The sequence below is a fragment of the Grus americana genome, chromosome 1 (genome assembly GCF_028858705.1).
Source record: "Grus americana isolate bGruAme1 chromosome 1, bGruAme1.mat, whole genome shotgun sequence".
NCBI lineage: Eukaryota > Metazoa > Chordata > Aves > Gruiformes > Gruidae > Grus > Grus americana.
In genome coordinates, this window is record NC_072852.1 from 54,335,958 (window position 1) to 54,348,979 (window position 13,022).

General features: G+C 41.3%; 3 protein-coding genes across 5 annotated transcripts in view; 1 reads left to right on the top strand and 2 right to left on the bottom strand.

Annotated features, from left to right (window-relative positions):
• UTP20 (UTP20 small subunit processome component) overlaps positions 1–1,425 on the top strand; it is a 66,021-nt gene extending 64,596 nt beyond the window's left edge. Inside the window, exons 61-62 of one of the 2 annotated variants that reach the window (XM_054846636.1) lie at positions 286–431; positions 780–1,425. In XM_054846636.1, the coding sequence (XP_054702611.1) occupies positions 286–431; positions 780–935 (302 nt within the window). In that variant the 3' untranslated portion in view covers positions 936–1,425. The remainder of the gene's footprint in view (positions 1–285; positions 432–779) is intronic. The other variant, XM_054846645.1, reaches the window with a different exon arrangement.
• A 196-nt stretch (positions 1,426–1,621) lies between these two features.
• ARL1 (ADP ribosylation factor like GTPase 1) lies at positions 1,622–8,209 on the bottom strand. The gene is made up of 6 exons (XM_054807163.1): positions 7,885–8,209; positions 5,672–5,809; positions 4,183–4,264; positions 3,087–3,198; positions 2,190–2,368; positions 1,622–1,998 (listed from the first exon to the last, which is right to left on the bottom strand). The coding sequence occupies exons 1-6, from the start codon at positions 7,886–7,888 to the stop codon at positions 1,968–1,970; spliced, it is 546 nt and encodes a 181-aa protein (XP_054663138.1). The 5' UTR covers positions 7,889–8,209; the 3' UTR covers positions 1,622–1,967.
• Positions 8,210–9,747: 1,538 nt separating this feature from the next.
• The window catches only part of NUP205 (nucleoporin 205), a 54,219-nt gene continuing 50,944 nt past the window's right edge, over positions 9,748–13,022 (bottom strand). For both annotated transcript variants that reach the window (XM_054839761.1, XM_054839753.1), the window contains exons 41-43: positions 12,106–12,234; positions 11,319–11,392; positions 9,748–10,108 (exon numbers count right to left, since the gene is read on the bottom strand). In XM_054839761.1, coding sequence (XP_054695736.1) covers positions 9,956–10,108; positions 11,319–11,392; positions 12,106–12,234 — 356 coding nt within the window. In that variant the 3' untranslated portion in view covers positions 9,748–9,955. The remainder of the gene's footprint in view (positions 10,109–11,318; positions 11,393–12,105; positions 12,235–13,022) is intronic.

A 13,022-nucleotide genomic window follows, 5' to 3' on the forward strand; every position in this document is an offset into this window, starting at 1 on the left:
GGAGCCCTGGTGGCTTTATACAGCAAGCCACCTTTAATAACCTCTGGGTGCCATTATCCTTCTGTAAAAAACTTTTTGCTTCTCAGAAATATTAATTTTTGTTTGCCTGAGTGAAGCACCACTCGTGGTCCTCTAGGAAAGCTGGTGAAGACCTAGATTTCACAAGCGCCTTTGCTTTGGTCTCTACTGTTTATTAGGCAGGATGAATCAGTAAAGAAAGAGGAATCCTTACTGGGCTCTTGGCTTTCATTCCATATGCTGAAAAGATTAATTTTGTTTTACTAGATCCAACACTGAAGAACCTTTCCCAAGAAATCATAGAACTGCTCAAGAAGTTGGTTGGACTGGAGGCTTTTTCACTTGCCTTTTCTTCTGTGCAGAAACAGGCCAACCAGAAAAGAGTGATGAGGAAAAAGCAGAGGGCTTTGCAGGTAAGATTCTGCTTTCTTTCGTGGAAAAAAGAAGGAGGGTTTCTCAAAAGGCTTGAGAGGTGGCTGGGAAGGTGAGTTCAGGACTGTTCCACCTCTGAACCTTCAGAAGCAACTGGTTAAGATGAGGCTCTAGGGCAGGTTCTGGCTGGCAGCGATGCTGTGCTTTCCTGCTTACCTGAAGAGCAGCAGTTAAACCTGGGCAGAGCAGCCACTCTACCCTCACTTTTGAGGAGCCTAGGAAAACCCCTGCGGCATCATATCAGTCACCAGGTTCTTAGGAAGTACCTGATGCTTACAGGGACAGCCCTTACTTGTAACTAAACACACAAATGTATTGTTTTTCACTAGACTGTAGCAAACCCTGACATTGCTGCGAGGAGAAAGCTGAAGAGACACAAGAATAAAGCGGAAACCAGGAAGAGAAAAATAGAATTCCTGCGCCCTGCCTACAAGGCCAAGAGACCTCGAAGTCATGCACTGAAAGATTTAGCAGTGGTGGAATGAAAAGGCTTTTCCTTCCCAGAGGATTAATTTATAAAAAGTAATTTCAAGCTAAAGAACTAATTAGTGATTAAAAAAAAAGTATTTACATATTTTAATTGTATTTATTAGTATTTTTTCATGTCCTCTTTTTCATCTAGGATCTTAAATAAACACTTTTCAATTTTTTCCAAACCTGTATATTTACCAGAGCATGTACAGTTGACTGGACAACCACCATGATCTTTTATATTAAATTTTACTTTGTTTTTAGAAGATGGGTTATGTGATGACTGCGTTCATGTCTGTGAACATCTTAGCTCCCGGGGAGAAAACAATCTGCCCTACAACTTTGATTTGTCTTTCAGTTTCTGCAGCTATACCGAGCAACTGAACTGTCATTTCTGGCTATGCCAAGAGTACAGGAGTAACAGCTGGTGAAGGTGGAAGTTAAATTCAACTTACAGCCCTGGCCCAGCAGGTTATTTTCCTTTCAGAAAACCAATGCTACAGTAACAGCTAGGTAGCTATGGCTCTGTGCTGTACGTCATTGTAGCAGCGTATCAACACAGAAGGATGCTGAGATGTAACAACATCAGCTTAAGGAACTCTCTTCAAATGTTCAGCCAGGTGGCTGTTAGGAGTGGCAGCGTTGGACTTGGGTCTGTAAGCCAGGAGCCTCTAGCAAGCAACACACCTAGAACAACAGCTGACAGTTCCAGATTTTATTAGTGTTTTAATTACACAAATATAGTGGCCACTCAAAACCACCAAAATGGGGGGGGGATGACACACAAAAAAACCCTTTCCCAGCCTGTGAGACTTTAATACAAATTAACATAAGTACATCGTTTAAACAGAAAGAAAGAAATGGAATATCATAATGGATACAGACATTCACTTAGTTCAGTTTTACAATTCAAGAGAGGCATCCACATTACAGGAGTCAAACGCAAATCTGTCCTATTTACAAGTATTTGTGGCCTGGAAATACTTGACTGCAGAAAGAGGGATGTTGGGTAGAGCTGAAACTTCTTTGCGATGCTCAGCTTTGTATCACTGCCTGCTCTTCAAGGCCTCCACCAACCTAGGAAAAAGGTTAAGTGGGTTTACTGAAAAGTCATTTGTATTCTGGTGGGACACTTTAGAAGAAAGTAGCTTTCTTGTGAACATGGACCCTTGTCTTTTGTGTCAGACAGACTTTCTGCAGATCCAGTCTTAAAAAAAAAGTAAAAGATACTTTTCTAATGAAGCTAGCATACTTTGACTGTTACTCACCACTCCATTGCTTCATCAAGCCCGGTGCCTTTAGTTGCAGAGGTTTTGAATATCTGCCATTTTCGGTCCTTCAAAGCTGGTAAGCCAAGTGCGTTTGCCATTTCTGTGGGCGTCATGGCCTGCTCCATGTCCTGCTTATTTGCAAACACCACCAAAATGGCTTTCTTCAACTCTTCTTCCTAAAAAAAAGGGGAATCATGCAAGTTGTTGCAGAGACTTTTACCAAATGTATTTAAACAGAGAAAACTCACAGAATGTAAAGAAACTTCAGCAGCTCTCATAATGATTTTCACTTTGCTGATTTTTGGGGTTTTTTTAGAAAATTCTTCAGTGAAAGAATGGCATTTCTTTTCAATTCCAGTGTGATACCACATAGGATCAATTTCAAAATGTGGCTGGTTATGCGCGTTACATTAGGTGGTCGGATTTAACAAGGCATATCTAAGAGCTTGCAGGAATTTGGGGGGAAAGAAAAAAAGTTTTGCTCAACTCATCTTCTTCCTCATATTACCCTGTTCTACATACGCTTTTCAGCTTCAAAACAAAGTAGGATACTAATTACTGTTAATCCTTCAGAGCCTGATTTTGCCACCACTGAAGTACTGAGCAGCTGTCCTTGCAGACAGATAAATTTTCCTATGACCAGAAGGCTGGACATAACTTCCCTTCTTGCCCAGACAATGCTGCACAAAACTCTGAAATATCTGCAGTACGCATAGTGCTTATCACATAACAGAAGTGTTACACAGGCCTGTTCTGAGGGCTGAGGTTTCACAAGTGAAGTTGAGCTTCACTTGATTCACTGAATCAAATTTCACATTCACTCCAAAAAAAAAAAAAAGTTTTAATTTCTCAATTTCTGTTCTACTGACAGGATTGTCATCCTTGTTTTCTTACCTCTAACATAGCAACGAGCTCTGATTTTGAAGTGCCAATTCTGTCTCGATCACAGCTGTCCACTACATAAATAACTGCATCTGTATTTGAATAGTAACACCGCCAATATGGCCTGCAGAAGAAAGATAAGTTCCAGTCACATAATTTGCGCTTTTAATGGTGCTTTTTAGCCAGATAATGAAAACCAGATTACCCAGGGGAAGTATAAACTGGGGTGAAAGGCCCCAGGAAGCAAGCAGGAAGATATCTTCAAGAGGCTACAAAAAGGAACAGACAGTACAAATACTCTCAATAGCAGGGAAAAAAAATAATAATTTAAAAAGCAGCTTGAAAACAGAGAAAGGACAGAAATGCTGGGAACAGATTTATTTGGGAATCTGCCTGCAGGACATCAGGTCCATAACTGAGGGACAGAGAAGCAAGGAAAGTTTAAACACAGAAGCTTCTGCCATAGATAATCATTATGGTGACCAAAGAAGGATGAACAGAGAAATCTTTCACACAGGCAAGTAATTAACATGGATCAAAACAAACCACCTTTTTCAGAACTATCTTACTGAAAAGGAAAGGAACCTACACCCTACTAACTGCACCTTACGTATTAACTAACTAAGCTGCACCTTACTTAGTGTTCAAAAAGGAATCATGAAAAGATCATACAGGATACTGAAGAGATCACTACAATTATGTATGTAATGACTCATTACAAAATTTGTAAAGCTTGCTAAAAAAATTATCTTCTATACCTAAAATCAACTTCCTAGCTTTGCATTCTTAAGAATATTTAAATATCTTTTTGGGTTTACATCATTCACTTGCCTCTTTCTCAGAATGCTACACAATTGCCTACTACACAAGTAAACTCTCTTTTTCAAAGCGAAACTGTTTACAAGTGAAAACATTCACTTGTTTCTTTCCAAACTGTAGTCCAAAACAGGTTTTACTAACTGAATTCTGTCAGATGAAAGTGCTGTCCTGATGATGGGCTGGTTTTAAAACTGAAAAGAACCAATTTTAAGAATTGCCAGCTATGAGAATTCTAAGCATTTTTCTAGAGAAATGTAATTATATCTTTTGATTTTGAGAGATGTATTACCTTATGCTTGTCTGCCCTCCCAAGTCCCAAACTTGAAATTTCAGATTCTTGTATGTCACAGTCTCAACATTGAAGCCAATGGCTGAAACAAAGTTAAACAAGTTCACTGTTAGTGATTTTTCTTTATTTTTCTGAAGAATATGACAGCACTTAGTTTAAAATTTTCAGGCCTAAAAATTCTGAGTAGCTACATAATGAAGTTCACGCCCTTTGCGAAGTTACCCCAACAAACATTTATTGCTCAAAATAACACGGTAATTTTTTTCTTTGAACAATAAAAACACATTGTAAACATATTGTAGAGATTTGTAACAATTGCTAAGGTTGTTAAAAATGAACAGAAGTATGCCTGAAATCACCAAAAGAAACAGAGCAAGAGTTAAAGAAACAGCCAGTTTTAATAACCAAATATGCAACCGACAGCAATAAAACACTAAGGAACATGTCCTTCATGTCAACACCAGATCTGCACTCTCACAAGACCACGGCACAGCCAACTTCTCAGCAGAAGACATGACACTCTGGTATGTGGAAGATGGACATAAGGTTACAGCGTATCACCTATGTCATTCCTTTTCCTGCCATCCCAGAGAAACTCAACACAGGGAAGTGAATCATCGATGCAGACTGCCTAAAATTTATAGAGGCTGAAATAAGCAAAACCCTTGGGCAAAAGAATTATGACATAGTAAACTGCTGGCTTCTGAAAGGTAAAAAAGACCTGACCAAAGTCAGTTTATCATGCCTATTCAGGCGGAACCCAAGAAGACATGACAGGGACTCAAAAGCCAAGTGTCACTTGTCCTTCATGTTACAGAGCGATCCTAGCCAGACCACTTCAGCACACTCATCTGGGTTTGTAATAGGTGGGTACGGCTGCATGAATGCTAAGACAATTGGTGAAATCAGTTACTTTTTTTTTAAATAAGCATCATCTCCTTCCATGAGATCTCATGTGGAATTTTGTTTGTTACACCTTCTACATAGAGTAAAGTTAAACTATGTGATTTCTTCTTCTGTGTTAAATAGAAGTGTTTATATAACAAACTGAAGACCCTTGTCAAAAGAAAGAAATTAAATAGGTACAATTCATGACACCATCCTATGTAAAAAAATTTTTATACAATAATAATGATCTCTAGATTCTCATTACAGCTATACTTGAAGACAAAAGACTTAGGTAGTCAACAGTTACCATTTACTGAACATTTACCTATCAAGAAGAGCCTGCCGAATCTTGGTAGCAATCTTAAGGATCATATACTTTTTACATTCAGCTGGGCAGCTTAAAATATTCCTTTATGTAGTACTTCTATAGCACACTGTAATACTGTTATGCAAAAAAGTTTTTAAATACAACAGTGCAAGGCTCCCGCAACGTAAGGTCCTTTTGTTTATGAAGGAAGCATGTAGCAAGTTCAGCTGACAAAGCTTACATGTTAGAGCTACAGGCAAATCAGCTATTTTCACTAAGGGACTAATCACTTACTCGGAATGGTGGTAACAACTTCTCCAACCTGTAACCTGTAGAGAATAGTTGTTTTTCCTGCTCCGTCCAGTCCCAGGATCAGAATCCTCATCTCTCGAGTTCCAAACAAACTGGAAAAGATGGTGGAGAAAAAGCCCCCTACGAAGAAGAGAAAGCTGTTTCAATGCCAGCTAGCAGTATCGAGGATATGGAAAGACAGACAGACCAACCTCGTTTCTTACTGAGCAACAGTATGTTTCTTTTCTCCAGAGAAAACAGACGAAGTTCAGGTTGTCACCCAGATACCTGTGTGCTGAACCACATTGTATTTTCCTGGTTTTGTGCTGCTATTTTATGGTAGCTCAATCCAGCAAAATCACGTTGCAGCAGCAGCAAGCTTCCTCATTGTGGTTAGGATTTTTTTTTTCCTTTTCTCCCATTTGCCAAAATCTGAGCCAACTTCTTTCTTGTTTGTATCAAACTATCTTTTCAATGCAAGAGACTATACAAGGACATGCTGAAGACTAAAAGAATTCTTTCTGATGTTTACGGTCTCCCACAGGACCATCCACTTCTTTTTTTCTTAAAATTAAGTATATATCAGTAGGTACATGTTAAATCACAGTCCATTGCAAACCATGAAGCTGCAATAAATTAAATACATTAATGCTACAGACAAGTCTGGGAGCTGATTTTAAATTACCTCCCCTTTTTTTATCTTTTTTCCAAAACTGGCTTGCCCCAACATCTCATTTATTCTTTAAATACACATAAGAGTACTTGTGGCCAGGCTAGTATCTGATTTGTGCTTATTAGATGTTTAAGTGTAGAAAGAATACTAATGTTCTAAGCCAATAATAATGACTTTTTTTTTCAATGACTTTTATAACAAATATATCTAATGCTACAGAATAATTTTGTAAATCCACCTAAACCCTGTAAAAGCTAATGAAACACCATACAAGCTAGAATCACATTTAATAAATATGTGAGAGAAGAGACAAATTAGAGATTTGCAACCAAAACCTTATTGAAAGAGGATTTTATAAAAAAATTATTCCCTGTGTTTGCCTTTCTAGGCATCTGTGATGCTTTTCCAGGGAAAGGTGGGAGCAATGAGCTGCGTGCTTATGCGTAAGAAGGAATTCAAACTGGTAACAGGTTGCTTTACTTTTTCTAACCCCATCCCATCACAGCAGCCATGCAAACTACAGACCTGGAAAACAAAGCGACAGTGTAAGGGACCATCTGTTGCCAGTTTGCACAGCACCGCTCAAGGCACGTTTACTGTGAGATAGGCAAATAACCTTAACACAAATGAGCTGCGAAAGGTATTTCAATAGAAACATTTCAAGTAGAAGGCTACTACGTGATCCGTGGAGGCCTAAGAGATGATATCTCTTTCGTCTCAGTCAGTAACTTTGCTTACTGCCAGACACCTCTCATTCCCGCTTTTTATATTCTAACAGGCTTCTCCCACACTTCAGTGTTTTAACACTGCTCAAATACCATCTGTAATAGGACAGATTTACATTAATCACTTAACCCCTAGATTCAGGGCCTCTTACTATTCCTTCTACTTTACTTACTATTCTATAAAACCTCTTTTCATAATTAATTCCTTATTAGCAACCACTGCGTACCTGAATCAGAGTTGAATTTAGACAAGGCTCAGGAGTACAAAAGCATCGCAGTCTTTGACCGACCACGCAGCCCTGCTACGCTGCTCACACGATTCGCCATCGCGCAGAAATAAGAAGCCACTGAAAAGGCTGCCGTGAAGCGCTTCAGCAGCAGCTCCCCCGGAGGGCCGCACCAGCGCTAGGAAGCCGATCGCCGATAGGGACCGGTCCGGCCGGGCCCGGCCCGTGTTACGAGCTCAGCCTGAAGGCAGGTGGGCAGCAACCGCTCCCGCCGCCGCCGGGAAGAGCTGGCAGTCGGGAGGCGATCCCCTCCCCCTCATCCTTCCTCGTTCAACACCGATCCGGTCGGCTGCCCCGGCGGCGCCGCGGCCGCCCGCCCCGCGGGCCCCCTCTCAGCCCGCAGCCCCCCTCCCCCCACGTCCCCACAGACCGCCGGGGACGACGACGATGGCCGGGACCCCTCGCGCCGCCGCCCCCGCGCGCCGAGGCCCACCGCCTCGCGCCAGCCCCGGCCACCTCCCCTCTCCCCCGCCCCGTGGCGGGGGCCGGCGCCAGGCGCTGAGGCCGCCGGGGCCGCCGCCCGCTCCTCACCCATGTCGAGCCGGTACGCCGCGCTGCGGCTACCCCGCTCCGCTCCGCTGGCCCTGCCGCCACCGAGGCGCTGCCGCTCACAGGCTCCACGTCGAACGCCGCGGCGAGTAAACGAGGCGCTCCCTCCTCGGCCTCGACGTTTCGACACGGAGCCGGGACGGCGCCTGCCCGCCCTCGGCGAGGAAGAGAAGGGCTGAGCGTGGGGCTTCCCTTGCCCTGTCTGTGCGGATACACCTGGACGGGAAGGAAAAAGGGAAGAATGAGTTAAAAAATAACAAAGCGAGCTGGAGCGCAACCGTGACGAATCTGCGGCGGCGGACGCGCGGGGACTCGGAGAGGGGCGGGGCTCGGCTCTGCGCGTGCCTCGGGCGGGGGCGGGGCTTCCTGCCTCCTGCCGAACGTCGCACTCCACCGCACACCGGACCGCGGCGCGCGCCGGCGCGGGCCTGCGAGGCTCGGGGCCAGCGCCACGCGCCGCCTCCCTCCCGTCACACCGCTACACACACACGCAAACAACCCAACCCCCGTCACGCGCCTGCAGGTCCCAGAGCGGTTCGCTGCAGACCCGCCGCCGGTAGCCCCGTTATGCCGGCACTGGCCACCGCGGCGGAAGCAGCTGGCGCGCGGCCAAAGCGGCGCCTGCGCTGCTCTTCCGGCTGAGAGAACAACATCACGGGATGAAGTCATGGTAAAAACGTTACCGAAATTCCACGCAACAAGCAGCTGTTTACCATTAATGATATTTTCTAAAATGTAGTGAATTTCTCTGAGCCAGCAGAATTCCAAAGTTATATTCCTGTAAACGGCAATATTTTTCACTGAGAGGGTGGAGAAACAACAAGAACTCTGTTGAGTGTCAACAGTCAAAGTCCAACTACATAAACCAGGAACAGCTAGCTGTTCCTGTGGAATAGCTAATAACCATCACCTGACAGCAGGGCTATCACATTCCTGCATAAAAGATGATGTAATTCATGTCGTTAGTTTGTGCAGCTGAATCACAGAACAGTTCCGTTGTTCTGTCACCCTCAGAGTAAAGAAGTTTTTTCTCATGTTCAGATGGAACGTCCTGTCTTCCAGTTTGTGGCTGTTGCCCCTTGTCCTGTCACTAGGCACCATTGAGAAGAGTTTGGCCCCAAATATGTGTAAAATCATAAAAAATTTGAAATACTAAGTAATGAAAACTCAGGGGAGACAGAATTTACAAGGCACACGTGGAGAATTGGGCTTTAAGATCAGATGGTGTAATGAGAGAGAAATGCAACAGATGTCATGTGAATAATCAATGGTTACGCTAGTCTGTGTTTTGGGTTTTGTTTTTTATGGAGATATGGAGACAAGGAGATATGAGTCTCTCTCACAAGAACAATTGGTAACTACAGAACCAATCTACCACTCAAGCATGTCGGCTTCCTCCTCGTGGATTTTATTCTCTCTTTATGCTCCTGGTCCAGCACGAACAGCACAGAAGACTACTCCCCCAAGCCCTAAGAACCAAACCTAAGGCAGTCACCTTCCATGGCTTTCCTATTCCCCCCCTCCCCCCTTATCTAGACTTGTCCAAAGAGAAGCAGCCTGTACTTCTGTCAGCTGAAAAGAGTCAGGCCAAGGGGGAGCAGAAACAAGCAGTTCACGGTGCAAAATGATCACCTTTCATATAGAATCCACACCAGAGTGATCACAGTCTGCAAGTGCTGGGACTCAAACCCCATGTGTTCATTAAACCTGCGTGTGCAGCAAGAACAGCAGATTTCTCTGAAAGCATCCGTAAGTGTAATATCATCACAGTTGCAGAACTTTTGTTTCCTTTATGTCCTCCATTAGAATTCTTTCTTGCTTGAAATTTTACATTAATTATAACTCAGTTAAAAACAATCCTTTATTTTTCTTGTCAAGTTGAGAGCAGTAGGAAAGAATACACAAAACTGATCCATAGGGATAAGAAAAAAAAAGTAACAAAATATTTTTGACATTATTTAGAAAATGTATGATCTATAAAATCTGATGATCCAGAAGGCCTGCCCTAGCACATTGCTTCAAGGGGCAAGCAACACGTATGTATCAGAGTCTTTTAGGTCCTTGATATCCTTAGGAGTCCACGGATGCGTCTAACAAGAGCTTGAATAAAGGTGTACCTTGACCGAACCTTAGAATATAACCCTTCGATGTCCAGAAGCTTCTTCTGCAGAGATTCACCAAAGCTGTTCGTGGCTTCAATCTGAAGCTGAGAAACAGAGATTTGTTCCAGTCAACAACAGATAATCTTCTCTTTCTGGAATGTCTGCTAATCCATCATCAATGACCTGTCAACCCTTTTACCGTGATTTATTCTCTAAACCACTTTTAAAAGTACGTTTTTTCGGATTCCCCTAATAAGTACTACTTGCATTCTGGCCTTATGTTTCTCTCTCTAAATTACATAATGGATAGCCTTTCTACAGAGGTTTTTGGGTTAGATTATCCAAATATTACCACTTTAAAACCTCTCCAAGTTTTAGGAATGAAACAGTCTTATATAATTCAGCTTCTTCAGTTATAGTCATACAAACACTTCTTCCAATTAAAGTTTTCCTAGTCCTTTTAAGGACTGTTTAGGAATTAGAGTCCATGTGCATAGACAACATTTTTTCATTAATGCATATGTAATCAGTCACCAAAAAAATTAATTACATTCTAAGTATTTTAGCAAGACGTTACTGTATTTCATTTGTTCAAAAGTAAAATATAAAAGACAGATGCCTCATCACAAAACACACATACAACTGTTCTTATAATTCTAGATCTTATAAATTTCTTGAGACTCCACAGTTTTTTTGAGAACAGGTTTTTTTTTTCCTGCACAAACAGTAGTAGAAATGTCAGTGGGATTTATTAATGAAAATGATCTATTTCTTCTGTCACCTCCACATCAAATTTACACAAACTATTAAATCACTGTGTAAGCAGAAATCAATTCTTTGCTAGCATTCACATCTTATAGTCTCCTCAGTTTCTATTACCCTTTTCGATCTTATTTCTCTACAGCCTAGCTACAGCTGACCTGTAGTAAACAGCTATAGGATCACAGAAAACTGGGAATCCTGCCCCCATATTGCAAGTTTTTCAAGAATAACTGATGTTTTCAGAAAACTATTCTTAAAAAATACATATTGTTTGACTGAGAAACAGAATGATTAATTATTTTTGTAAGTCTAGCTCATTTTTCATTTAACTTTTTATATTAAAACTTGAAAATATGTGTGCAGCAGCACATCTGCTACCTGCTTCATAATACTTTAGAAAAACATTTTGCAACATTTCATTAATCCTAAGTTATATCCTGTTGGTGTTACCACAGGTTGTTCAGAGGTGGGAAAACTACAGTCAGACTGCTCTTAATAGCTGTGTGGTAATCAGGCGTGTTCTATACTTTTCAGCATGCTGTCACATCTCACCTGTTCTATATCATGCTGGCTCACTCGATTCAGTCCGCTACTGAAATCCAAGTTTGGCTCTGAACCAAAGGAATCTAGCAACAGAAAATGAGACATTAAAATTATGTTGGCTGCTCCACACTATCTTCTCTACATCAAGTTACAAAATGAGTTTAAAAGGCAGTGTTCCATATTGGTCAGTAAACTTGTGCATAGAAATCACACTTTTTTTTTTAATTAAATGATATAGAGAATAAATGTTAAGAGCCATAAATATTTTGATCACACAACACGGCACTTCAAGCAAAACGCTTCTCCCAAGATCACTTCTCCCTTTCTGACTTCCTTCCATTCCTAATTTTTTTTTTTTAAACAAAATTCAACAAACTTAAAATCTGCTGGTGAATCAATGCTGCCTACAATTCTAAAAATGCTTTTTAAACCACCAATATTAATTTTAGTTCTTCATTTCATTTTAGATTATTGTATTGAAATATTTTCCTATAAACTGTTTTCAATCACTGATCTGATTGTATTACTTGAACTTCACTTGGTTTGAACAACAGAAATAAAAAAAAGTTAATTTTACTTTCCTTTGGAGGTTATGTGTAATAGACAAAACCCAAAAGTCTATGACAACAATATTTGTATTGCCAATTCTCCAGCGGAAAATCCAAAGGTATGCCAAATCCAAACAAAATCTCTTTTATTAAATATAAATGGCAAAATTATTAATAGTAGCAAATCATTTTTAAAGTTAAACCATCAGAAGTTATTCAAAGGCACTGTGACGTTTGAGAAATTTTACCTTGCAGCCTTCCTTTCTTAAATGACATCCTGGAGGACAGCAGGGGGTCTTGGGAGTCAGTGGGTGTGCAATGCAGTAGATAGTGTTCCAGATGACGCCAGAGAATGAAGAGACACGTTTCTATAATATCTGTAGACACATCTAAGTGAAGGAGTCTAATTTCATTGTCTTTAGATTGGACATTTACTATATGAGCATATTTACACACTTTGAAGCAGCTCAACCATCTGTCACCTCCTCCAGAAGGAGTTTCTGAACGCCACTGCTGTGGCCTGGTAACAGATCGCTTGCACTCTCCTTACCTGCTTCAGTGCAGTGCTGGCTAGGTTACTTCAGTGACAGCTGCTCACCCTGAAGAGGCTTTAAACCAAAGTTCTGGACCAGAGTGGAGTATGAGAGCTCATGTCATTTGTAATGAGAGCTCAGTTGCAGGGACAGTGAATTAAAGGTGAGGTTGTAAAGCTGGGGGTGGCAGCAACATCTTAAATTACAACAGGTAAGCCTACAAGAGCACATCTTTCCCAAAGTAAGTTTCAGAGGAAAATTCTGATCCTCTGAAGACAATTATTTTGTGCGTGACTAGTTATTTCCATAGGATTACTGGTGTTTCTGAGATGAGGTTTATACAAGGTTGACTATAAGAATGGAAACTCCAGTTGCTCTGATAGGCACCTCAAAATTATTTTTCAAAATATTTCTTCCACCGCACTTATACATATGTGAATGTTTAGTGGATCTGGATACTGAATTGCAGAGCTAGGCTGTAGTAACTCCTCCATTATAATGTTACAGAAAGTCTTAGCAGGGTCTCCATGATGGGAATTACTAACTTGAAAATACTTATATTCTGACAATAGCAGAACAATACCCTCTTACTAAATTAATTTTCAGTATTTCAAATTTCCTTTTTGAAAAGA